Source organism: Symphodus melops (assembly GCF_947650265.1).
Source record: "Symphodus melops genome assembly, chromosome: 15".
NCBI lineage: Eukaryota > Metazoa > Chordata > Actinopteri > Labriformes > Labridae > Symphodus > Symphodus melops.
This window is the reverse complement of record NC_136705.1, coordinates 10,200,642-10,228,539: the sequence shown is the minus strand read 5'-3', so window position 1 is coordinate 10,228,539 and position 27,898 is coordinate 10,200,642. Positions and strand designations below refer to the sequence as shown.

The 27,898-nt window shown below is 41.3% G+C and overlaps 1 protein-coding gene across 1 annotated transcript; it reads left to right on the top strand.

The window, feature by feature from the left end:
* The first annotated feature begins 307 nt into the window (after positions 1-307).
* On the top strand, positions 308-27,574 carry tm9sf2 (transmembrane 9 superfamily member 2). Its single transcript, XM_079362632.1, has 17 exons — positions 308-615; positions 1,022-1,089; positions 1,574-1,667; positions 6,264-6,391; positions 7,136-7,265; positions 7,485-7,609; positions 12,003-12,114; positions 12,262-12,341; positions 12,887-12,995; positions 13,214-13,346; positions 19,259-19,378; positions 19,517-19,574; positions 19,673-19,832; positions 20,424-20,575; positions 24,482-24,593; positions 25,459-25,630; positions 27,108-27,574. Exons 1-17 carry the CDS (start codon positions 499-501, stop codon positions 27,173-27,175), a joined length of 1,938 nt encoding a protein of 645 aa, XP_079218758.1. The 5' UTR covers positions 308-498; the 3' UTR covers positions 27,176-27,574.
* Positions 27,575-27,898: the final 324 nt, after the last annotated feature.

Below are 27,898 nucleotides of genomic sequence, written 5' to 3'. Positions count from 1 at the left end.
TGACTTTTAGAGGTTAGAACCACGGCACTAAAATGCTAACTCACTTCCTGGTTTTAGGACTCAAAACTACACCAGTCTATAGACAGATTTTTTTACACGGTTAGGTAGGTGCATCTGTGAAGAAGATTTTTTATAGTAGCCTAATGTATTATTTTTGAGTATATTTTTTATTTCACTGTCAACATCAAATAACGATTTTGATTGTGGTTGGTTGGTTTGCTTTATACCGGGTTATATCTGAAACCCGTAATATTGACCATATGACGTTTACCAGTCTGAAAACCGCTGAACATCAAAAATCCCACAATTCTCCGCTTCTTCGTAACTGGACTTCCGGTATATGACGTGTCTGCCTGGGAGTCCCGTGGTACCGTGTCTGCAAGTTGCAGACCCGGATGCTGGTGGCATTCACGTATGGATGTCTAAAGCAGGGATAATCGAGAATAGGTACGATATTATTTTATCGATACTAGGAGAATAAGATTTTCTCGTGTGAAGATGATGCTTTGGCTGCTAGGAGCTGTGCTGCTAGCTCGAGCAGCCGGCTTCTACCTCCCGGGTCTGGCCCCTGTCAGCTTCTGTGAGCCTGGTAAAGACCAAGTTCCTGACTGTAAGGTAAATAAAAACTATCGCAGGCTACCTCTGTTATAGCTAATAGATGGTACAACAAAAAACAGAAAACTTGTTTAATAACAGAGACCAGGAACTGAAAGTCAAAAGGGGAGCTGTAAACAGCTGTCAGCTAACGGTAGCCACAACACGCTTACAGCAAAGCTAACGCCTAACGGATAACTAGCCATCCAGTTGTGCCTTGCCCGTGTCCCTAGTCTAGAGTCCTAATGAAACTTGTTATTTGGCAATCAATCTAGCTGCAGGATTTTTCAGCTTATACCGATCAAGTAGAGTGGGGTGTTAATGGAAGTTGAAACAAAAAAAAGGTTGAATTTAGATCCACGACAGTATTTATATTATTATAGCCTACATAACCCACCTATAACACCTTGTGTTTATTGTCTTCCAGTCGACCATTGAGCTGTTTGTTAACAGGCTGGATTCAGTGGAGTCAGTTTTGCCTTATGAATATACTGCGTAAGTAGAAATGTTCTGCTATGTACGATATTTTTCCTTTTTTTTCTTCTTTCGATCATCATTTTCATCCAAATAACAGTTCAAAGCTAAAGTCAGTTGAAGTCATTTCAAGAAGAAGACAGCAGTGATGATAATAACAATGGTCATTGTTAATGTTTTCAAACATGATCCTATGAATAGATTTGAAACTGGCCGTTAGGTAGCATGTTTCAGAGTGAAGCGCATAATGTTTTCTTATTTTTACTTTTAATATATTTGTAAATGTTTATTTTATTTATAGGCATTACAGTATTTTCATGAAAATGGTAATCAAATTGAGGACCATTCCAACATGTCCTAACTTATCTTTTCTGTAGCATCATAACATTTACCGGTAATAAAGAAACCAAGTTACTGAATGCTGTGTTAGGGGGGGAATAACAACAATTTAAAAAAGTGCAATGTGTTAGTCCATTAGATTTAGTGTATGCCACTTTTTGTACAGGTTTGATTTCTGCTCAGCAAAAACTTTGAAGCGGCCATCAGAGAATCTGGGCCAGGTGCTTTTTGGGGAGCGAATTGAACCTTCACCATACAAGGTACAATGCATCATAGGCTCACACAAGTACATTCACTCGTGCGTGCACATGTTTAGTATTTGCAGTAACAAGCAATTAAACACAGACTTATTTAAACATGGTACAGTACACTGTTGAGTTCAAATGTAAGTCTCATTAAATTTAAAGTAGAGCAGTTTGAAAATCAGTGTTTCCAATTGGGATTTCTGCTGTCAGCATTTTTGATTACCTAAAGCTGAATGATTTGCAGAGGTTTTCTACACAAAAAACACAGCAGTTAGAAAAAAAGTTCAAAAGCTTTGTTACAAATCTGTTTCTCCGACTCTCCTCGACAAATCTCATCACAGTTTTGGAAAGAAGGCCAGTCCATCCAACTGTTGATAATTGGATGTAATTTTAAACAAATAATATTGGATGTTTTCACATTTAAGTTGAAGACAGTTTTGCTTTGGCACCTAACGTTGTTGCTTGGGCTTGGAATATGAGACATATTGGCTGACTAATGAGGAATCAATGAATGAACAACAATATGGTTATAAAAGGACTGGATGTTTTAGCTTCAAAGGGTTCTTTCTAATGCTCAGCAATATCCTCAGTTCCAGTTTGCAGTGCTTTTACAAATGAGTTTTAACTTCTGCATCAATTACAAACATATTTCTCTTCGGCAGTTTCATTGGCCACACAAGCCTTCCGTGCCCAAAAGTACTCCTTCAGCCTATTGAGGCCATTGTTTAGCGAGCAAACTTGTAAAGTAGGGCTAGTAACTGACACAAACTGTTTAAGCTCCTCCCCTCCGACAGGGGCTACAGATCACTGTACGCAAAAAACAATCCATCATAAGAACAGTTTCTTCCCCCAGGCTGTCACTGTGATGAACACTTAACAGTCAAAGAGTGTCAGACCTGCTGCTGTGAAATATATATATTATTTGATTTAAATGATCATCTACACACAACCTATTATGTAAATACTGTAAAAGGTAACTACCTTATGTTACTTCATCATCCTTTTGCACTACTCACCACTGCACTATTGTCTTATTTAGTCTTGTACATATTAGTCTTTAATTACTTGTCTATATTTTTAGTTAATTGTTCATATTTATTGTTTACATTGTACAGAGAGAGCACAGTCTACCAAAGTTAAATTCATTGTGCGTTAAAGGGATACTTCACCCATTTACATGAAGCTTTGTATCATTAGAAACATGGTAGTAGTGTTGAATGGTCATGAATCCAGCCCTCATTTTGCCCTGAGACGAGAAAAATGTGTTTTTCTTTGCTTGAAAGTAGGGATGCTCGATATTGGCTTTTCTACCGATATCCGATATTCCGATATTGTCCAACTCTTAATTTCCGATACCGATATCACCGATACCGATATATGCAGGCTTTTTACATCAAAACTGTTAGGTAACAACAACATAAAATATCTCCTGTGGAATTAACACATTATGCCTAATTTTACTGTGATGCCCCACTGGATGCATATGTGAATGAAACATGGCTTTCCAAATGTACACACTGAGAAAAATAAGAGAACAACTTAAATTATGGAAAAAAGTGCCATATTTATTTAGTGTTAGAGAGAAACCTCAACAACAAACAGCCTCAAACAACACCACAGACAATATAAAAAAAGGAAGAGGCATATCTTCAGTCCATTAGTTGTAAACAAACATAGTCAATGAATGACTGGCCATAACTTGTCAAATAATATACTCAAACTGGGCTCAATCTCTTTTAAGAGTAACAAAATCCTCTCTCCTGATGCCTCCAGTACTCTAAAGGGCATCCTTTCGAGGGGATGGCTTCTATTAGGTATGCATGCACCTAAAGAAAGAATAAAAAAGAGAGACAGGGAATAAATATATAATAGAATTCCTCCATTTCTTTAATAGAATTTCTATTATTTATTTTTCTTTGAAGCACTGACTGCCAAATGGTTATTGTATTCATTGCATGTAATGTATATTTTTAATGTGACGCACTCAGCACAGCAGATTAAATTTAGTTTGATGATTAAGTTAATCAATTACTCACCTGCGCTGTCTCGCTTGTAGGTGCTTGAGCTGCAACTTCATTCTCTGCAAGGATTTCTTGGTACATGTCCCGCAGGTTCATGCTTCCAGTTCGAGCCTTCTTAGGTGGGCAGTCCTGGTCCTCCCGGCCTGGGTCATCTGCACTTCCATCAGCAGCCTCTCCATTGCTGCCACATTGTTTTTTCTCAGTTGACTCTTTAAGCGACAACTGTGTGGTTTTCTTAGGTTTCGGCTGTTGCTTCTTTTCATCACTTTGCTGCGCAAATGTAGCATGCAACTCTGCGTGATTCTTCTTGACATGGGTTATTAAAATTGATGTATTAAAGGAAGACATTTTGTTTCCTCCTCGCATAACCGACGCTTTGCAGTCATTGCAAATTGCAAATTTATTATCCGTAGTTGACACTTGGAAATAGTTCCAAACCACGGACACCTCATTCACCGGGTGAGCTAACTTGTTAGCCACGAGTCCAGCGTGTCGTATTTGTTGTTGTTTAACGTCATCAAGCGCGCGCCCATAAACGTCCCATGCTGCGTTCATGCAGACTCGGAAATTCCAATATCGGTTCCAATATCGGTTGTAAAAATCCGATACCGATATTTCCAAATATTACATTTTTAAGTCAATATTGGGCCGATATTATCGGACATCCCTACTTGAAAGTTTTCTTCGTGATGCAATTAGAGCTGAAACGATTCCTCGAATAACTCGAATAATTCGATTACAAAAATTCATCGAGGAATTTTCGCTGCCTTGATGCTTCGTTAAGTTTTTTTTTTTTTTTGCGTCATCAAAACTTTGGTATGAGTATAAAACACGTTTAATGTAGCTGCAGCTACCTGCTCCTCTCTCTTACACACAGACACTGCTGCGCTAACACGCACACACGCGAGCGCGGCGTGCCCCTTTTAACTTTTAGTCAGCACACAGTTGATCCGTGATCCATACGACCCAGTCGGGAACACGTGATCCGGTCAAACGGTCGGCTTTTCTCCGTTTACTCTCTCCGTGTTTGCAGCTAACATAACGATAGCAACATCCTCACAGTCTCTGTCATAGACGCGTCTATGGTCTCTGTAGTCTGTGAGCGCACTGAATGCACGCGCTGCAGGAGCAGACAGAGATACACTTTTAACAATATACAGGCTGATTATATGAAATGTCTAATGTCTTCAAAGCTAAATCAAGACAGAACTTGTTTGTGGAATAATAATTTAGCAAATATATATTTAAAGTTTCTCAATTTCCTTATCTGACATAATGATTGATTCTGTGATCTCAATTAAATGTACTGTAACAGATGTGTAGGCTACACAAAACAGTATTTGCTATTTCAGCCATTAAAACGTGTTTGGCCTGTATTTTTCATCTACCTGCCGCCTTGACCAGTGAATCAGAAAGTGAATTTGGGACCCTGTCAGTAATATGGTGAGCATCATCAGCAGCTGTAGAGCAGAGGTGGTTGGCTGTAACAAGCAGGCGTTTCCATGGTAACTGCAAAGAAGCAGGTTTGTAGGGACGACCCAAGACGAGTTAAACCTTAATTAAGCAAAAGTATGATTTATTAGATTACTCGATTAATCGACGGGATATTCGATAGAATACTCGATTACTAAAATATTCGATAGCTGCAGCTCTAGATGCAATATGACGCTTTTTGCATCACATGAAGAAAACTTCCAGGCAAAGAAAAACATATTTTTCTTGTCTCAGGGCAAAATGAGGGCTGGATTCATGACCATTCAACACTACTACCATGTTTCTAATGATACAAAGCTTCATGCAAATGTGTGAAGTATCCCTTTAAATATACCTGGCCAAGCTGATTCTGAAAATGTGTACATGTTGCAATGATGGTAGGAAATCTCCCTAAGGTATACCATTTTACAGCACTCATTCTCGTTGCCTTGCTGAATGTTGGTTGGAGGGCCCCCCCAAGTGATTATTGCCTAGGACCCCAACGGACTCTAGAATCATCACTGGTCCCAACATTGCGTGGAACTGGATTTGCTTTTGTACTTTTTTTTTTTTTACAGAAAATAAAAAGTTAGATATTGTATATTGCCATTAAACTAATACATATCAAGGAAGGCTTTGTGGCCCATATCGCCCATCCCTACTGTAATGTAATCATCACCTGGCGGTGACTCAGATCAGATTTCAGAGGAGGCTACTTGACAGATTGAAATATACTGCACAACCAAAACATTTGGGTATAAGTTATCTAATTCGCTCTGTCTATCAAATGAAATTTTATTTAAAGTTTGTGAGAAGAAGCTGCAAGATTTGGGAGTGAGCAGGAGTTTACTTATCTGATAGTCATTTCAAGTGTTGCAGCTGCCTTTTTTTTCTGTGAGGTTTCTAACTTTATTATTCATAGGAAAGTAAATCAAACCCTACAGTGGAGAATGATTTCGTGCAGTAGCCCCAGTCTTTATGGGGGGGGGGGGGTTACCCGTTCTGCTTACTTTATCATGTACCTCAAATAGATTCCCTTGATTATTTGTAACACCTGCAAAGTGCAGAGAAGTCTATTAATATTATGAATGATATAACTTTGTTTCCTCTTTGTCAGTTTGAATTTAAGAAACCTGCAGTGTGTCAGAAGGTGTGTACTCGAACCTATGATTCCAGCAACCCTACAGAAAAAGCAAACCTGGACTTCCTCAAGAAAGGCATGCTACTCAACTACCAGCATCACTGGTATGTATGGTTGTATAAATAGTAATGTAAACCAAGCAATCAGGAATGGTTTTGGAAAGGAACTATTTAATGATATCAAGTCGTTTGAAGCATGCAGCATTATACAGTATCATATATTGAAACCCTTTTTTCATAAAACAGAAGAACCCAAAGTTGTCAAATCTGCGTTATTGTCTTAACAGACGCAAAACAACAACAACAACTTTATTATGATGAAAGTGAAGCATGGGTGCAGCCTATCCTATACCTTAATACAATACATCCAAAAATATACACACAAATTATTGAATCAAGATTTTGTTTACACAAGTCAGCAAAGTGACACATTTACTAGTTTCTTGATTTAAAAGTAGACAGTACTTGATACATTTAAGGTCCTGTGTTCACCTAGCGTTTTTTCTGGGCAGAAAAGTGCTGTCTGTTGGTCGGTAGTGTGTGCATAAAGAGTTTCCTGAGAAGAAACGCGTTACATGTCCATCGTGTCTCCATGAAAAAGTTTATTGATAACTTTTTACTGCGTGTTTTATGTTTGAGATCTTTTTTTTTTACCTAGCAGATGCAAAGAGGATGCGGGTCTAATATACCTAACCATATCTAATATACATCATTATAAACTTTTGTTCTGTCGATCTTGAGAAAAGGGATTACTGACCAAGAACATGAACTTTTATATTTTGAGTATTTCAGGGTTTTTTTGTTTTTGTTTTTTGACGATCACAGCCTTTCATTTTTGTCTGTGTCTAGGATTGTGGACAACATGCCAGTCACGTGGTGCTATGATGTTGAAGATGGACAGAAGTTTTGTAATCCTGGTTTCCCTATTGGCTGTTATGTAACAGAAGCAGGCAGACCGAAAGATGCATGCGTAGTCAATGTGAGTTATAAGTCCTACGCAATGAGGTACATATAGTAGTTGTAGTTGTCACAATCTCTGAAGTTTCTAAAGAGTTATGCTTTTGTTTATTTGTTAGTTTCCTTGTTAGCTGTACCCAAGAGCTCAGCTTTTGTTCCAGGGGTCCACATAGTAATAAGTGAAATAATACAATATTACCCTGTCAAATCTTCTAACTTGTATTTTTTTGTTGTTTTCCAGTCTAACTTCAATGAAAAAGATGCTTTTTACATTTTTAACCATGTAAACATCACCATCCACTACCACGTTGTTGAGCATGAGCAACTCGGAGCACGATTGGTTGCTGCCAAGATTGAACCCAAAAGGTAATCAATGATAGTTTTTTGGCTTATTTTGATAATACTCCAATAAAAGAGTCTTTTCTAAATGTCAGTGACATGCCAAGATCACACGCCAGTGACAGAGTAGATGAACTGCTGGATGCCTTCCATCGTTGTTTTTTTTTGTGCAGCGTTTTTCTCCTATCATATGACGCTATTTACGTAGCGGCTATCGTCATCCGGCTTACACTCCACCTACTTAATAGGGCACGAGTGGCTGTGGAAACGCAAACGGGATCAGGCTTAAGTGAACCAAACCGTACCAAACCGGACTGCTGTGTGGAAACGGGGCTATAGTCGGCGCTCTTTCACCAAAGAGGTGAAACTCCATCGGACTTATTGCCCACTTTTTTTGGCAGAATCTGTGTAATTTTTGGATATTCTGGTCAAAGGTGCCCTCAGCTTTGTTGCCGCAGTGAGAAAACGGTGTACAAGAGGATGGAGGGCTAGAGTGCTTGCCAGCACTTTCTCTCCAAACTGGACGAACTAGAGCTACTAATGCGAACAGAGACATTTATTTTTCCAGTGTCCTGTGTTTCATGGAGATGTGGCTGTGTGGACTGATAACGGACTCTGCACTGCAGCTGGCGAGGTTCCAACTCTTCTGAACAGATCGAGACACACAAATCTCTAGGGGGAAAAAGGATGGCGGAATCTTCTTTTTGCATTCACTATAAACCTTTTTATTCTCCCCGCGAGTTTGCTTCATTCATTCTGGCCGGTGTTTACATCCCAGCCAAAGTCAACGTGCAGGAACCACAGCACGCTCTCGCCGACCAGATACTGTGTGTGGAGCGGGCAAACACGGACTCCTTAGTTATTGTTCTCTGTGATTTTATCAAACGTAATCTCAGTCATGAGCTTCCTTAGTATAGACAGTTTATTAAATGTCCAACCAGAGAGGGAAATGTTTTGGATCAGTGTTACGCCACAGTCAGTAACGCTTATCACGCCCTCCCCCACGCTTCACTGGGCCCCTCTGACCACGTCATGGTCTATTTGATTCCTTCATACAAGCAGGAATTAAAGCTCTGTAAGCCTGTTGTGAGAACATTAAAGAAGTGGACCAGTGAAGCTGTGGAAGAATTAAAAGCGTGTTTAGACTGTACTGACTGGGATGTTTTCAGGTCTGCCACAAACAGTCTGGATGATTACACAGAGGATGTGATGTCATACTTTGGCTTCTGCTAGGACTTATGCATAACATCACAAACGTCTGTGAGTTACAACAATGACAAGCCCTGGTTCACAGCTAAACTCAGATGGTTAAGTCAGGAAAAGGAGGTGGCTTTTAGCAGTGGGGACAGGGAGTATTAAAAAGGCCAAATACACCTTTAGCAGGGAGGTGAGAGAAGCAAAGCATCTTTACTCTGAGAAACTACAACAACAGTTCTCAGACAGAGATGCTGGCTCAGTCTGAAAGGGTCTCAGACAGCTCACCAGCTACAAGCCTAAACCCCCCACTCTGTACGTTACCTACAATCTGGCCAACTACCTGATCAAGTTCTACTGTTGCTTGAAAGACAATGGGACTGCCTGGAAACCAACGACTCTCCTTCACTACGTACCTCCCCCACCACAGCAGAGACACAGGCCTCTCAACGACTGTCCACTCCAACAGCCTTCTCCCCCGACACCCCCACGACACTTCTTTTAGTCACTGAAAAAGATGTATTAAAGATCTTTAAGACACAACCCCCGAAAAGCAGCTGGACCAGACTCCACAAAGCACTGTGCTGATCAGCTGTCTCCAGTCTTTACAGACATTTTTAACACTTCATTGGACACATGCCGTGTGCCAGCCTGCCTCATTTCCTCCACCATCATCCCTGTCCCCAAAAAAACAAGGATCACAGAATTTAATGACTACAGACCCGTCGCCCTGATCTCTGTGGTGATGAAGTCTTTTGAGCGCCTTGTGCTTTCCTACCTCAAAGACATTACAGACCCCCTCTTGGACCCCCTACCGTTCGCCCACAGAGCCAACAGATCTGTTGATGGAAGCATCCTCAAGCATCTGGACTCAGCAGGAACCTATTTGTGGATTTCAGCTCTGCCTTCTACACGATCATCCCAGACTCAGCAGGTAAAGCTGAAGAAGAGTGTCTCAGACAGCAGGACCTTCAGTACTGGCTCTCCTCAAAGTTGCATTCTTTCTCCTCTACTCTTCTCCCTGTACATTAACAGCTGAACCTCCAGTCATCGGTCTGTCAAGCTCTTCAAGTTCGCAGATGACATCACCCTCATTGGACTCTTCTCTGGTGGGGTTGAGTCTGCCTACAGGTGGGAGGCTGACCATCTAGTGACCTGGTGCGACTCCACGGTGTCTATTGTAGAGTCTTTCCACTTCCTGGGGACCACCATCGCCCAGGAGCTGAAGTGGGAGCTGAACATCACCTCCCTCATCAAGTAAGGAGAGCAGAGGATGTACTTCCTGCAGCAGCTAAAGAAGTTGAATCTGCCAAAGACCATGATGATGCACTTCTACACAGCCATCATTGAGTCCATCCTCTCCTCTAGTCTGGTACACTGCAGTCACAGCAAAGGACAAGTGCAGGCTGCAGCCTGTCATCCGCTCTGCAGAGAGGTGATTGGCTGCAATCTACCATTTCTCCACGACCTAAACATCTCCAGATCCATGTGCAGGTAAGATCGTGGCTGACCCCCTCACCCTGCACATGGACTGTTTGAGACTCTCGCCTCTGCTAACAGTCCATCCAGGATCCATCAGGATCAAAACCTCTCGCAACAAGAACAGTTTCTTCCCCTCAGCTGCCCTCCCCCTCCCCTTAAGTCCCGTTTCCACACAGCAGTAAGCATAAGTACAGTTTGGTTCAATTAAGCCCGATCCCGTTTGTGTTTCCACAGCCCTATTTGGTAGGCGGCGTGTAACCCGGATGACGATAGCCGCAATGTAAATAGCGTCATATGATAGCAGCTAACCGCTAACTAATGAATTCAACAAAGGAGAAAAACGCTACACAAACAAAACCAACGATGGAAGACATCCAGCAGTTCATCTACTCTGTCACTGGCATGTGACTCTTTTATTACTAAAACTCAATCAAGCTTTGTTTTAGAGGCTGTGTGCGGCGAGGAGAAATACAGACGTAAACAATCAGCTGTGTATTACAGTCAATGGTGTTTAAACGAGCGTTAAACGAGAGTTTTGTTTGCCGACGTAACTCGGGAAGTGACGATTCTTTTAACCAATCAATGGACTGCAGTGTTTAGCTCCACCTTTTCGGGTCGGCTCAACATTCCTGGCACCCCAACGGAAGGGTCCCAAAAAGTGGGATGGTACAGATTGGTTATTTGGGAATCTTTCCCGGGATTAGTCTATGGATACACCGCAAAATGCGCGCTGCACCGAGACGAACTGAGCCGGACCGCTCGGTGGAAACAGGGCTTTACATAACACAGACTTTCATCAGCCCCACAGTCAGAAAACATCACAGTAATGTGAAGGCTTAAACTCTTTCTTTAGGCATTACATTAACACCCACTGGACTGTACATTTATTTTCTCTCATGCAACCTTGGTACATTTCTTTTTATTATTACATTTTATTTTTTTTATTGTTATTTATACTTAACATTTTTTTAAATTCTATTGTACTGTATATATTGGTAATTGCTTGTCATATTTTATTTTATTTTATTTCTTGTTATTTTAGCCTTGTTTTTTCTTTCGCACCATTTCACCAGACCAGACAAATTCCTCGTATATATGTAAATGTACTTGGCAATAAAACCGATTCTGATTTAACACAATGAATACCAAAGATTTGTTAAAGGTTACATATTATTCTTCATTTCAGTTTATATAGTTATCAGAGGTCCCCAAAACGTGTCTTAGGTTTCTTGTCAAAAATCCCCTTTAATCCTGTATTTGATTATGCCTTTAAACCCTTAAAACTTTAGCCCTGCTCAGAACAAGGGAGATAGGTCTGTCAATGCCCCTTTGGAAGGGCTTGGATGTCTCATGCTTTCTTGCACTGTAGACTGTGTACTTTAAGATGAGAAGAATGACTTAGAGGGCAGAACAAACACCTAGCTGTGGGAGTGTCTCCCACCTGTGGGGGGATTATCTGTCCTTTTGATGTCACAATGGGAAAATCTCCAAATGGCTGGTTTGAGCTCACATTTTCCAAAAATTGGATCAGGCAAGAGATGGAGAGGCTAGACTTTTCTCTTAATTAGGGGTTGTAGACAGACTTAGGGACACGTGTAAAATTTCAGCTTTAACGAGTGAACCATTAATTCATTGTCATTTATGCGCATACGTTATATTCAGATTGCGATATGCAATCTGAAACTGAATAATGAGGATTATAACTTATTTATTTATTTCTTCTCTTTTTTTTTTCTCTGTACAGTTATGAAAACTCTAATGACGACAGTCCTGATTGTTCTGGAGGGCCAAAGTTCCTGAAAAACAAATACACTGGAGTGTTTAAAATCCCATATACTTACTCAGTCCACTTTGTGGTAAGCACATTATTATGGCTTAAATGGAGAGCTTGGCTAAGAAATGTAATCGCACAAATACTGAAATCGGTACAAAATGAAAATATTATGGTTTAATCAATAATCTAATGTAGTTCAATTCAAAGAGAACTGTTTGTGTGTGTTTAGGAAGACAAGCACATTCGCTGGGCGTCTAGATGGGACTATATCCTGGAGTCAATGCCACACACAAACATCCAGTGGTTCAGGTATAAGACACTCAAACGCACTGGCATACATTGGTAGAACATACAGTAAGCATTAATATCTTTTCAGGATTAGTAGCTCACAAATGAAAACAAAAATAAATGAATATATTAAGTTTGTGTTTTAAAATTCAATAATAAACAAAGTGTTTGACAACAAAATATATATCTTTCTGTGAATAACAAGTTTGCTGTGATCTACAGAAGTCTTTCTTTTTTCCTTATATGAGCTTTGACAGTTTGAACACATAACACTAATTTTGTGGATGCGTGTTTGTCAGCGCTAGCGGCACATGCAGCGCATATAAATCAGACAAGAAGAAACGTAGCGTTTGTAAGGAACTGTGTCTACAGTTTTTAGAGCTAACAGGGCTTTGTAACAGATTATGTAATTTGCTCTTGCAACACAGTCACTTATTGTACTAGCTCACTCTCTTTGTGTCCATGCACAAAAAATCCATATCAAAATAAGGATACATCTTTAATGTATAAGTAGGGAGCCAAAGAAGTTGAAAGTGATCTCTTTTTTTACTGATTTGTCTCACCAGTATTATGAACTCGTTGGTGATAGTGTTGTTCCTGTCCGGAATGGTAGCCATGATCATGTTGCGAACTCTTCATAAAGATATTGCAAGATACAATCAGATGGATTCTGTGGTAAGAACCTCCTTTTTGTAACACATTAAAGCTATAATGCTGCTGAAAGTCAAATAACTGCCAAAAGTTCATACATCTATGATTCACTGTATAATTATATAATTATGTAATTTACTGTACGTGAAATGTAATTACACAACACAGTCGCAACACACAAATATGTTGATGGTCACACTTAGATGGTCCAATGTTAGCTGCCTATCTAAAATATTCTACAGGAGGATGCCCAGGAGGAGTTTGGCTGGAAGTTGGTCCATGGAGATGTTTTCCGCCCTCCTAGAAAGGGAATGCTGTTGTCAGTTTTCCTTGGATCTGGGACCCAAATCTTCATTATGATCTTTGTCACCCTATGTATGTATATGCATCTTCATGATTTCATATAGAATGTGGTATACTTAATAAAACAATTATTTGTTTCTAACTAGTACCACCCATGTTGACAGTACCTCATAGGTTTGTTGCCCTAATTACCTGCCTGTGAAATGCCATTAGCTATTTTGGATGTGTAATAATTAACAACTTAATTGTGACCGTTTTCAAAACACAATGGCAAAAAAACACTATAAAAGGTTTTTATTTATTTTTTTTATCCATTGTTGCCTACCATTATAGCCTGTCTAACAGCCATGATGCGAGAGGCCGTCTGCGTCATGTGCAACTCTATTGTTTTCTCTTGGAGTGTCCTAACTGATTATGAGCAATGCAGCGCGACCCAGCAGGTCGTTTTTACCATGACAGTGTTTCTATTTTCCTCTCTGTAGACTGATGAAGAACAGAGAGGGAAATGAGCTGTTCCATGAAGGAGGGGCCTCCTTTGTTAGCTTGTTGTAAAAAGGGGAGATAACGGTGCATAATTGAATATCCACATCCGTGATTGAAATGTTGAGCTTTGGCCTGTGCCAACAACAACAGATGAACATTTTTTCAGCTCACCTCAAGCCCTAACTGAGCCCTAACAAGCCTCTGAGTGCTGAGATTTGAGTCAGCAGTTCCACAGTTCAAAGCACTATACAACCATTAATCCATCTTCAATATCAAAGCACCAAATATCCTGTACTTTGAAAAGAGAATCTGAAATTCACTGAGCAAAGAATGACATATTTAACATATTTTTTCTCTTTTCCTTAAGTAAAAAAGTAATTGAATTTAATTACCAATTTTCCCAGGATCCCATGGCACCAATTTGAATCACACTGAATTGTTTTATTTCTTTATCATCCATCAACTTGTAGTTTAGAAATAAGACAGTCAGAATAAATAAATAAAACAAAATCTGTTGAATTTAGCAAACTAAAGCAGAGAGTCCATAGTTATTTGGCAACAGTGTGGTATTTGTGTTTGTGGTTTTATTTTGTTTTTTGTGGTTAGTGATATTTGAATTTTAGAATCCCAAAACCTTTAGATAAAGCCGTTGAACTCTAAGAGGATACATGGAAAGGTTTGAATCTTTTGACATAGAACTTTTATACACCTTACGGTGATCCTTGTACACACATCATCAGCGATGGACCTGGGTTCTCAGGGTGTTTTGGGTCTCATCATTGGACATCCTTCTGACCCAGGTGACCCAACCAGGGGTGATCAACCCCCCGGCTTGTGTACGAGTAGCGTGCACCACGGATCCACAGCCACCATGAGGCCTTTTCTGCGGCCTCAAGATTGTTCTTGGTGGCTCTCCTCAACGGCAGTCCTCTAATACCAAGGAGTTAGAACACTCTCTGGAGTGAATGCCCCGATCTCGACAGGCTCACAGTGGGCTTTCCAGCCGTTGCTCCAGCACTCACTGGTGAGCTCAGCATACTTGGCCCTCTTGCGCTCGTTGGCCTCATCAATCCGGTCCTCCCATGACCTCCCTGACCATATCTGGGCGGAGTGAAGTGGTAGCCATGTTCGCTGGGAACTTGAGTTGCCTTCCCAGGTCAACTTGGAGCTGCCAGTCGCGAGCGGTAGCAAGGAGCCCTCCTGAAACGTTGGGCTGATGGTTTACATTCTGCCCCGCTCTAACAAAAGTGATTGACTGCTTCGGGGCAACCTGGGTCTTGCTGCTCTGTATCGCTGTGCAGATGGAATCTGCCAAGGATTTTAAAACTTGGTCATGGCGCCAGCGATACCTCCCCTCTCCTAACGCCTTTGGGCAGCAGCTCAAAATGTGCTCCATTGTGCCCCTCCTCTGGCACAACTTACACTCAGGAGTGTCTGCCAGGCCCCAGGTGTGAAGGTTTGTCGGACTCGGGAGAACGCCGTGAACCGACTGGATGAGAAACTTTGTGCGCAGAGGTTCAGCTCTCCAGAACTCTGCCCAGGTGAGTGGTCCGCATGCTCCCACCTAGTCCACGCCCCTTGCTTGGACATATCAATCATCTTGCACTTGCATTCTTCCTCCACCTCTGCACGGATCTCGTCTTGGACCAGTTGGCGCTTTTCCTTTCCACAGGCACGGTCATAGCGTGCCTTTGGAAAGCTACCAAGGGCTGCCCTTCCCATTGCCACGGTTCCGACCAAGGTTTTGTGCCTCAGCCTTGCCTCCGCTCTGCCAACGGCTTCTTGTGCCTGCCACTTCCTCCCGGTCTTGACAAGGATTCCTGCCGAGGCCACCTTCGCATCTGCAGTCCCTGTACATCATCACCTCTCTGGAACGGGTGAATTTGAACTCCTCTGTTAGTCCACTGAAAGGGAGGGGCAGCTTGGTGGAATGGCCATACAGGGCAATGCTGCTTAAGGACCGAAGGAGCCCCAGCCATCTCCTGAGAAACTGGTTGATGGTCCTCTTAAGTGCCTCTACCGTTGTCACTGGTACATGGTAGACTAACAGGGGCCAGAGTATTCTGGGCATTACTACGTGCTGGTACATCCAAGCCTTGAACTTTCCTGGGAGGCTGGATTTGTCAATGGCTGTGAGCCAGGAGGACAAGTCGCTCTTGGTCTGCTGTATTGCCGCTGTGTCCTTTAGGGAGCTGTCAAAGATTTTATCCAGGCTCTTGACAGGCTTTTCGGTCACTGTTGGAATCTTAGTCCCTCCCAGAGTAAAGCGGAAGTGGTCGGCCACTTTACCTTTTCTCAGGACCAGAGACCTGGACTTCGCTGGCTTGAAGCTCATCTTCGTCCAGGAGATAAGAAGTTCAAGCCCCTGAAGGAGCCACCTGCACCCAGGAACTGATGTGGTCATAATAATATGTTTATTTGAAAACAGGGACAGTGCACATTAATAACATTTCTGTAAATGCGCCAGAATTAGCCAAAAGGCTATTTTTCATCTGTAGTCCCCAGACAGATGTTAAAGTCATCCTAAAAACAGGAAAAACAGACAGAACAGAATATTAAAAATAAAATAAAAACGACAAAGCAACTGGCCAAGGCAATCTGCAAAACATTCACTGCAGTTAACAACATAACAAAATAACACATCATCAATCAGAAACATCATTTAACACATCCCCAAAAACATGCAGCACAGAAACCCATGACGCAAGACACATCACACCACAGCATGTAACGCAGAAGTACAGACACAAACGCATGCATACACAATAAAAGCAAGACCACAATAAGACATGCATGCCGACACATGAAGGCAGACAGACAACCGCAAGATGGCTGCAGGTTCAGCACAGACGGACCGAGGACAGGAAGGTGCAATCTAGTGCTGACAGAGCTGAGCACCAATTAACCAACTCTTCAAGTGAGCTCTGAATAAATTGTAGGTACTCAGGGCTCTAATAGTTGCTGGGATGGAATTCCATTGTAGTGCAGCTCTAACAGAGAATGCAGACGGACTAAAATTACTTTTCTTAAGTGGGATAATACAGTCTCCTCTTGCTGCACCTCTTGTGACCCCAGTTGTTCTTATGTTGACGAACTGTCTGAGCGGAGGAGAGGTGGAACCATGTATAATTTTGTACATAAGACAAGCATTTACATATTTAATCAAATTGTCCCAACTAAGCAGGTGATATTTTCCTAATATATATCCTAATATTTTAACTGTTCGTTTATACAAAGATTCTATTGGTTTTAGCAAAGTGTTGCTAGCCTGTGACCAGATAGTTAAACAGTAAGTGATATAAGAAAAAACCATGGAATGCGTATACATCTTAGCCGCCTCTGTTGACAAGTAATCTCCAATGAACCTGAAGTTTGAGAGATTGATTTTAACCCGGTTACAGACCTGTTTCACCTGAGCCTGAGTCATCTCTGTTAAGTCATCCATAAAGGCTCTTATGGGCGGCTGCCAGGTCCCTGATCTTGATTTGGGCGCTCTGCATTCTGCCTCCGCAGACTTAACAATCATGTTCATGGCCAAGGAGAAGAATGACACAGAGATTGTACAGCCGGGGATTATGCCCTTCTCCAGGCGGTGCCAGGCAGCTGTCACTTGGCCTGAGGAGACTCTCGCGCTGAAGTCGTTGTAATAGTCCATGACGAGGTTGCAGCTCTTCACAGGAATGTGGTGTCTTGTCAGTGCTGTTTCGAAAAGCTTGTGTGGGATAGATCCGTACGCGTTGGTTAAGTCGAGCCAGAGGGTTGCTAAGTCTCCTTTGCTTCCCCTTGCCTCCCGGATCAGCTGCGTCACCACTCCTGTATGCTCCAGGCACTTAGGCACTCCCAGAACTCCCCCCTTCTGGACAGAGGTGTCTATGTAGGCGTTCTTCAAGAGGAACTCTGTTAGTCGTTGGGACAAGATCTTAAAGAAAATCTTGCTCTCAACACTGAGCAGTGAGATTATACGAAACTGCTTGATGTTGCTTTGAGATCCAGACGCCTTTGACGTGCCTCCACTGGGCGGCGACTATCCCTCTCCACCAAATCACCTGAAAGATCTTCCTTTGACGTTTAAGAAGCCGTGGGCATTGCTTAAAGACCTTGTGGGGTACACCACTGGGACCGGGAACCAAACTTGATCTTGCAGATTTGACAGCTTCTCTTACCTCTGACAGGGTTGGCTCAGCACTGTTGAATTTTGACACTGGTTCTGCAGGTGTCACCAGAACCTTGCAAGGGCCAAGTTCTTGGTCTCTTGAAGTGTCACTGAAGGTGGTGTTGAGATGGTGGTTGATCTCTTCTACAGGGCAAATAAGGCGGCCACTGCGCTTCTGGCCCAGTAGCCTCTTGGTGAAGGCGAAGGGGTTGACAATGAAGGCACTTCGCTTCCGTGCCCTTTCTTTGCCTGTTTCTTCCTTATGATGTTGGTGAGTTCTGATAGGGCATGTTTCTCCTCTTCCTTGGCTGCCTTGAACTGGCGTTTCAAGGATTTCAATTCTTGTCTCAGCTGGCTTATCGTGACCTCCTGCCGGTTGAGCTTTGGTGGGTTGCTTGCTCCTCGCTTTTCTTCCACTCCAAAACGCTCGGCTCCTATACTCATGATGAAGGTGCACATAGTTTGGAGCTTCTGGTCTGCATTGCACTTTGAGATGGCTTCCAGGGTCTTGTCTACGTCCTCATTCAGTTTGGTCCACTCCTTGCTGTTGGCGACAGACCACTTAACCCGACGATGTTCCGATTTCCTGCTTGGTGGGGGGACATGTGTTGCTTGGAGGTTCCAGGTACTGTGGGGGGACTGCGGACCCGGCTCCTCCTCCATCTGACCAGGTTCTACAGTCGGTGCAACAAGGACTGTTTCGTCAGCTGTCGTTCCTGAGCGTTGCTTTACCTGTTCCTTCCTGAGACAGGACATCTTAGTCTGGTGGATCTTCAGACCTTTCAGGTCAGAAGATCAGACCTTTTGCAGACCTTGCCACATATACAGACTGCGCTCGTAATCCATTGTCCATTTGCTTTGGTCCGTTACCAGTAAATCCATCCAGTTGGGATGCTCATCTCCTCCCCCCCACATCTCAGGCATCCCTGGGGGTATTTTCCTGTAGGGTTCTTCGTAGCAATCTTTTGACATACAGCAGCGATGGTGTTCTGGGTTTAAAATAGGTCAGATTGCCATCCCAAAGTGATTATGTATTATACAAGGTTTACTGACTGATCACCAGGCAGAAGAAGTAAATCAGTTTGGTGTTTAATTAGCTATTAGGGCAACCCTGGCACTGCTCAGGAAGTGGTCCGGCATCTTTCCAGCTATCAGACAATTTGTTCAGTTTTAAACAAAGGCAAATCAGCACATCTTTGGAATCTCTTGCCAGTCTTAATAAATAATTGTATTGATATTCAAACTTTTAAATAGAGATGTTGGTATCAGCTTAAAAAAATCCAGTTGAAGTTGGGCTCTTTCAAATGTCTGACTTATTCTGATTCACTAACTTGTCCCCTGTTTCCAGTCTTTGCCTGTCTTGGGTTCCTCTCTCCAGCAAATCGTGGGGCTCTTATGACGTGTGCTGTTGTTCTCTGGGTGCTTCTGGGAACTCCTGCTGGATTTGTGGCTGCTCGCCTCTACAAATGTAAGTAAAACAGTAAAACTGTTTCATGCTGGATGAAAAAAAACACATTAGAGCTGTTTTTGGTTACACAGTAAAAAAAAAAATAGATATATTTTAAAATAAACTCTTCCTTTTTCTTTTTGCTTGCTTACCTGTCAGCTTTTGGAGGGGAGAAGTGGAAGACCAACGTTCTGCTGACAGCCTTACTCTGTCCAGGGTAAGACTGTTAATCAAAAACACAAATGCACAACAAATAATTCTTTCTCTCTCAGTCATTAATGGCATCATACAATATTCTCACTATCTCTGGCTCAGGGTGGTATTTGCAGATTTCTTTGTGATGAACTTGATCCTATGGGGTGAAGGATCTTCGGCAGCAATGCCATTTGGCACCCTGGTAGCCATATTGGCTCTTTGGTTCTGTATCTCTGTGCCACTTACCTTTATAGGAGCACACTTTGGTTTCAAGAAGGCTGTGAGTAAATATTAACATGCTTACTTTATTTCCAATCCTTCAAAATACATTTAAAATGTTGGTTTGACATTTAAAGCAAGTATTGTCTTTGTGCGACAATGACCTGACAGACAGACAGACAGACAGACAGACAGACAGATGTATAGATGCAAAGTATGTAAAAAAAAAAACCTCAAACTATAAAACCCAAAAATAATAATGTATCAGGATTTCCCTTAAATGTTCCAACTATTCAAAAATATGACATACAGTATTAACTACAACCTTTGTAAGTCATGTTTAACTGAATATAAACATTCTTTGCTGGAGTAGATGAACATGTTGACATACAGTAGCGTTGGTGTACTTGAGAAGTATTAATACAGAGAGCAAACATCGATGATTAATATATCAAAGTGCAATAGTGAGAATAGACAAGTTATCAGCTGAAACTGTTGACTATAATGATGACTAGAAAAGACATAACTGGTTAATTATATTTTAATTTATGGATGTTCAAACTTTTACCATTGTGTCTGCTCAGTATGTACTTTTGAATGTCTCCTGCCCTCTTATCTCGTACTATATCTTCTTTTCCTAATTATTTTTAAGGGTATTGAACATCCAGTGCGGACTAATCAAATTCCTCGTCAAATCCCAGAGCAGTCATTCTACACAAAGCCTTTCCCTGGTATCGTCATGGGAGGAATTCTGCCTTTTGGATGTATATTTATTCAGCTATTCTTCATACTTAACTCAATTTGGTGAGTAGAAAACTGTTTTATTATCATTGCTTCAGCTCAGATTACATCCTGAAAATCTGTTTTTAATGCCTGAAATAAGTATGGGCGGCTGTGAACCAACCCCTAAGGCAGAAACAATATATAGAAATACTCCTTCTACACATGAAGCAAAAACTAATGGAGGCAGCCTGAAGAGTAAGGTACTTGTGATGTCCTTCTTATTCCTTCTTGAATCTTCTGGTACACTGAAAGTTTTTACCTTTTTTCCATGCTCACTTAAAACATTATTAATGAACAACAAAAGGTAAATGGAATTCAGCTTGTAAAGTGCTTTTCTAGTTTTCTGACTACTCGGAGCGCTTTTTAAGTCCCATTCACACTGTGATGGCAGAGGCTGCTATGTAAAGTGTCAATGAGTAGCTCATTTCATTCATAAACATTCGCTCACTGCCAAGGCAGCAGGCAGCAGTGAGTTATGGCAAGGCAGCAGTGAGTTATGAGCAGTCTTGGGCCAGTAAAGCCTGGTTCACATGGCAGGATAATTACGCCGATTTTGGCCCCGATTCTCCCCTTCCGATAATCTTAAGGACGCCCCGATCATCATAAGATAATCTTATAAGATCATCCTGCTGTGTGTGGTGTGTTCAGACCGTTCTCGTCTGCTCGGAACAATATCGGGACCGCTCCGATCTCAAATCGGGGATATTCAACATGTTGGATTGTTTTGGCCCGATCTCTCATCATCTGTGGTGTCCCCCGAGGAGAAAACGAGCATGAACCTGTTGACATGTTGGCATGTTGGCATAGCCAGTCAGAAAGCGAGGTGACGTAGTAGCGAAAACACCAGTAGCAAAACAACAACTACCGTAAATTCCGGACTATAAGCCGCTACTTTTTGGTCACGGTTTGAACACTGCGGCTTTTACAACGATGGATTTTTCTTGCAGGACAATGAGCTTGTGCCGCAAAAACATTTGACTTCGTCACATCAGATCTTAATATCAGTCATTTTGCGATTCATGCACGCACCCTCTTCATGGAAAATACACGGAGAAAGGCATATGATGCAGCTTTCAAGTTAAAGGCGATCGACCTGGCTGTCAAAGAAGCTAATAGAGCTGCTGCACGTAAAGTTGAAACTGACAGCGACAACAGAGACTGAGGAAGTGAGTAATGAAGTAATTCTGAGGCAGTGAATGGATGGACTTTTTCTTGTGAAATGTATTATGGTAATCTTTTTCATCAGCCGTGTTACAGACACCGTTTGATAAAGGATTTCCAGTAGGCTTCGTATTTGCGGATGTTACCGGTAGTACGTATTTAATTAAAAGTTAAAACAATGTCTTTGTGTCACGTCTTTCTGTGTAAATAACTCTTGTTATAACGTGGACACCTTTGGCTTATAATCAAGTGCGGCTTATATAAGTACAAATACATTTATTTACTTATTTTTAGCCAGTGCGGTTTATATCCAGGTGCGCTCAATAGTCCGGAATTTACGGTACTCACCTCCATATCAACATGTAGCAAGTACCATGCTCCCGTTGTCTCCACTCCTTTGACCGATGCCTCTTTTTAAAACGTGTTTTTTTCAGATAAAAACAGCACAAACGATCCCTATTACATCCTCTTCGTCCGTTTGTTGACTCTGGAATCACGTTTGATCTCGAGAGGTTTTGCGAGATTTCCCGTCTGATCGGGGGACGTTCGCGAGTGGTGTGTTGATGTTGCCCTGTGGCCGCACATCACGCACTGTACGACCAAAACTGTAAAACCTCCGATTATTTATCGCCATGTGTGTGGTCTCTTAAGTTTGGGAAATCGGCCGACAATTTTAAAATCCTGCCGTGTGAACCAGCCTTTACTCATTCCTTCACATTTTTTCCCCGATGCATGTTGAAAGTCTTGGTCGCATCATTTTCAAAAAACACATGTCTAAGCTGCCCCTCCATGTGTGTGCCTTGAGCCACAGCCCCTTGAGATCCTTCTCATGAATATTAAGAGTTGTGGACAGGAGCAACCTTAGTGGTTTGCTTAATACAAATATAAAACTGAATAAATTGGTGTTTCCACTCATTAATGTTTATTGTTCTTTACCTGCAAATGAACACATTCATTAAACTTTGACAGGATATATGAAACATGATATAAAATACCTTATCATGTATAGGTAGAAAATACCTGGTGTTTCTATAGTGTCCATTCATTCATACATTAATACACTGATGGCAGAGGATGTACAAAAATTGCCAAATTTACCAACTAAGCCCACTCATACACTTTCAATACCCCCTAATTTTGTCACATGGAGTATGTAAGCGGCATCTGCCCCAAACTCAGTAAATCAGTGTAGTAACAGTAACGGACTCACACTAGACAATAATCCACGGCTGAACGATTTTAGGAAAATATTAAATAGCGATTTTTCTGGCAGAAATTGCGATTTTGATTTTTATCACGATTTTTTTCAAATCAAGCTTGTGCAATGTTCTCGATGTACAGTAACATTTACAAACATGACAGGAAATTACATCATACCAGTTAAAACTTTGCCAGAACTCTAAATTAATAGAATGAAAGCTAAAGTTAAGAATTAATTTCAAATGTATTTATTAAGAAGAAACACACAGACGGTGTGATGTTCTTGGTTTAGTGTTAGTTTGACAGAAACTGGTCATAAGTGTTGATATATTTTGTGCCTTTGGGGTTGCTGTATAGGTGACTTAGTTCACAGAAGTTAAGCAACAAGAGAAGCCAACAGTGTCTCCATATTTTCTTCTAGCCAAACGACCAAAAGATTTGCCTGTGAGCGTCATTTCATGTTCAGGTCTTGCATTGTTTCTTTTGAGTATGTTTAATAAGGTTACAACGTGAGACAACAATTAACACATTTGAGATGCTAACCGCTAGCATTCCTATTCAAATTCTCATAGACATTAGCATCAAGCTAGCAGACTTTTCGGTTGTCTAGCACATTTGAGATGAATAACTTGTATTTAGATGTCTGTTTTGTTTTACAGTGCTTCCTTTATTAAAGACTGGACACAGAAACTTAAGCTTCTTTATTGGAGGAAAACTAAGCTATCTGTCGAGCTGTGTATCGGGCTAAAGAAGTCACGCACACACGCAGGGGCAGAATAGACGGCGTGTCTGTGTAAATTAGTTGACACAACAACTCCTGGGTCAGTCAGGAGAAGCACTGCCAAAAACCGCGGCTTTGGCGATCTCATGATCGCATTTTTGAAATCTAAACGATCAGCCTTAAAACTCATCTTCGACCAGCACACAACGGACACTCAAAAAAGGACCCGCCCATCCTGCTCTACGGTTCCTCCTGCTTCTTCAACATGCTTACAGTCAAAAACCGGGACAAACTCACACGTGTCACACACATTGCAGCCAAACTAATCGGTCTCCCCACAGCCACCCTGTCAGAGCTCAACTCAAAGGCTATCTCACGCATCACGCGCACAATAGCACTGGACACCACACACCCACTGAACTGCCACCTCACCATCATACCCTCCGGATGTAGGTACACGTCCTTGTTGTGCAGGAGGGCGCGATACAGCAAAAGCCTAGTGCCCGCAGCCTTTGCAGCCCTCAACAAGATGCCTGACATAAATCCTCGTCAGTCTCATTCTCCTGTGTTTCCATAACTAAATGCACTGTATGTCCTGTTGTCCCCCTGTCGGCGCACAGCCCTTAAATTGTACTGTGTCGTGAAAAACAATTTCCCCTCTGGGACAATAAAGTCTAAAGTCAAAGTCAAACATGACTCTTTTAAAACCTTCAGTTTTTCTGTATTAAATTCACCCAACGTGTTGGCGAACCACAACATAAATGTTAATGCAAATACTGTATGTATATCATCATCATTATTGTCTTTCGTTTACATAAATCCAACTTTTCTCTTCTGTTCTCTAGGTCCCATCAGATGTACTACATGTTTGGCTTTCTTTTCCTTGTCTTTATTATTCTGGTCATTACCTGCTCTGAGGCCACCATCCTGCTCTGCTACTTCCACTTATGTGCTGAGGTAAAAACATTTTTAAAAAAAAGACAACTAAAACGATGCAAAGCCTTTAAATGATTATTTAATACTTCAGTGATGACAAGACATTCAAGGGTTCGCACAGACCTTTGCACCTTCTTAGTCAGTGCAAAACATATTTGGTGATTGTAGATGGCTCAGTCATTGCACGTTCTTACCTCAGAGACGTCATAGAACCCATAATCATCCCCTAATTCCGTCAGCACACCCCCAACTTTCTGTTCATGGATGATAATGCTCCACCACATCGTGCTAGACTTGTCACAGCTGAACCCCATGGAGCACTTCTGGGACCAGCTGAAGCAGCGACATTGTACACCACCCCATGTAACCTGGCAGAACTGTGTCTAGCAATTGTGGAGGAGAGGAAGCATGAGGGAGCATGAGACGCCGCTGTTATTGTGGCAAATGGTGGAATCACCCGCTACTGACATTGTCAATTTTGGTTATTGGGTTCATCTTCGTCATCTTTGTTGATGTCTCAATTGTTGGGGTAATAAATATGACACTCGTGAAAATGGTGCTTCTTCTCATTCATTAATAGTAATATAAAGGGGCAAGGTATTTAAATGATTGTTTCCAGCTGCCAAACTTAAAAAAATCCAGTCAGGCATACACTGTGATCAGCTAGATGCACACATTTTATAAGTCCCATATGGACAAATTTGTATTAAATAAAATGAGAAATTAGATTCTTAAAAACTGTAAAAAGATAGACATGTTTTAAAAACTTCAAACTCTGATGGTTGAATTTAAAATGTATTGAGGCATTTTGTTTTATCTAAAATGTATGTAATGTATCAAACTGTTTCTTTCCTTACAGCTCTGACTGTGTTTTCCCACTTTTTAGGACTACCATTGGCAGTGGCGATCCTTCCTGACAAGTGGCTTCACTGCTGTTTATTTCCTAGTATATGCAATTCACTACTTCTTCTCAAAGCTGCAAATCACAGGACTGGCCAGCACTATCCTGTACTTTGGATACACAATGATCATGGCTCTCATCTTTTTCTTATTCACTGGTAGGTATATGAGAACAGAATGATGAGATTGAATGTTCTCGTTCTCATGTCAATGGCTACACATTCTTTACAGACAGTTTTTGGAAATTAATAGGAATATTCAGAGACAGATGATGAAAAATCGTATTCACAAATTTAACATACTGTAGTTTAAAATTTAAACTGGACGTTTTTCAACAGTACATGATATCCAGAATTAGAGCATTACCATATTTTAAGAGAAAAAGCTATCCAGTCAAGTGGATTTTCATAAAAGGTGACGCACTCCCTTACAACTTGCTCTTACCTACATCGTCACTCTTACCACTTAGTGTTAAAGTTATGTGATAGTTTGTTGAAATTGCAGGAATACGCAAGGAAGTCCAAAGGAGCTGATCAAAGCACAACAGCCTGAAACATGACTAAAACCTCACCCCCATTGATAACTTTAGCACTAGACACTAACTCTTTTGTTCTGGTCAATTGGCTGCTGCAGAACAACACAACGGTTAATATGGCAGTGACAGTCGCAGAGAAACTTTTATGGCCAATAAGTTATCAAAGATGGGCCATAGGTCATTTGTGCCAAATACATCAATTTATCTATTGAGTTACGATCTCAATGAAACTCAACTAAAGCAGGAGCCAGCCAAAATCAAATGGCCATTTGTTCTTAAGTCTCAACAAACTATTAACAACAATATTGTATGTATATAGTATATGCCCCCTCTGTCTGGTTTTAAGACTGGTCAGGCATCAGTTTGTCTCTTGAAATCTGCTGCATTCATGGAAAAAAGGGCGAGACTATAAAATTTGTCAGTTAACGTTTTTGTTGATACACCCTTCAGATTTGTATTCAATACATTATTGACATGTTAGGAGCAATATAAATGAGAAATGTTTTCAACAATTCCCATGATAAGCATATTTCCCCAGGATAAATTGGATCGTACTGTGAGAATGTGCCCACCTCAAATGCATTTCTGATGAAACACAATTATCCTAAATCCCATTGTGATTTTTATGTTCTGAAAGAGGTTATGATGCTGAGAACAGGATAGAATACATTCTGATGGATTCTTGGTGGTGGTGATCTTGGTGGCACCTTGGTCTTGGTGGTTAAGAAAAAAAGTGTGATGAGCTTGACTTGCACACTGATGAAATGGATTAGAAGTGACTGGGGTGATGAAAGATTGCAACAACTGAGCTGAAATTACAAACTGCGAGCAGCAAAGATGAGATTACATTTAATAGGCCCTGGCAAAATTTGGTTTGTTAAATACATGCTTGAATCTGGACTGGTCCTCACTGCCCCAGGTTTCTGAAGGGTGAAACAAATTTGATCAGTTGAGTTTCAGAAAACACTGATATTTTATCTTCAATAAATGTATTTCAATTGATGGACATAATGTTGGGAGTTAAAGTGCTGGAAAAATATATAAATATGTGAGTCTTTACCTAGAAACCTGTATTTATTGTAACTCTTATCTATCCACAGGTACCATTGGCTTCTTTGCCTGTTTCTGGTTTGTTACCAAAATCTACAGTGTGGTCAAAGTTGACTAAAGGATTCAAAAACTCAAAAGTGACTGGAATGGATGGAGGATGCTTTCAGACCTGCCGAACTCCGCTGAACTTTAGAACCTGAACCTTCATCTCCTCATTTGCTCTAGCACCGAGGTCTCTGTGCCTGCATGTGTACACTTGTTTGTAATTATGTACATTAAGTATCTACAGTACCTGCATATAATCTGAACTAAATGAACCATAACTGTACAAGGCTATTTTTTCTTTGGTTTTTGATGCATTGGAAGATGGTTCATACAATACATACTTTATTGACCCAAAGCTAGAATGCCCAGAGGCTGTCGGCAGTATATTTTAGGATTGTTTGATGAACTTTGCATTCATTGTTTGCAGATGTAGTTTGAAACTGCTGTTTTATAAATAAAGCTTTTGAGGGTCTGCTGTGTCAGCTCACCATTTGTGTCATATGCCATGGTTACTACATATAATGGGATTTATGTGTATCACATCTTGAAAGTATCTTTGGCAGTCCCCTCAATCATGATACAGTAGAGTTTTCAATTTGTATCAAAGTAATTGGGCCAAAGCTCTTTCCGCCAGCTGACACAATCTCAATACCGACTTTGAGCATGGCTTCATGTGACATTCGTCAGGTCACGGATAGCCTAGACTGCGTTCTGGAGGACAAAGTAGAGCTGAGGCTTCTTCATGTGCACCCAGGTGAAATTTATTTACAAAATAACAAAACACATGCCTGGCAGC

Excerpts from the sequence above, each read along its gene's own strand:
- tm9sf2 (XM_079362632.1), top strand. The coding sequence starts at position 499 with ATGATGCTTTGGCTGCTAGGAGCTGTGCTGCTAGCTCGAGCAGCCGGC. Across the intron at positions 6,392-7,135 it reads CTCAACTACCAGCATCACTG|GATTGTGGACAACATGCCAG; the intron begins GTATGTATGGTT and ends GTCTGTGTCTAG. Across the intron at positions 12,115-12,261 it reads CTTACTCAGTCCACTTTGTG|GAAGACAAGCACATTCGCTG; the intron begins GTAAGCACATTA and ends GTGTGTGTTTAG.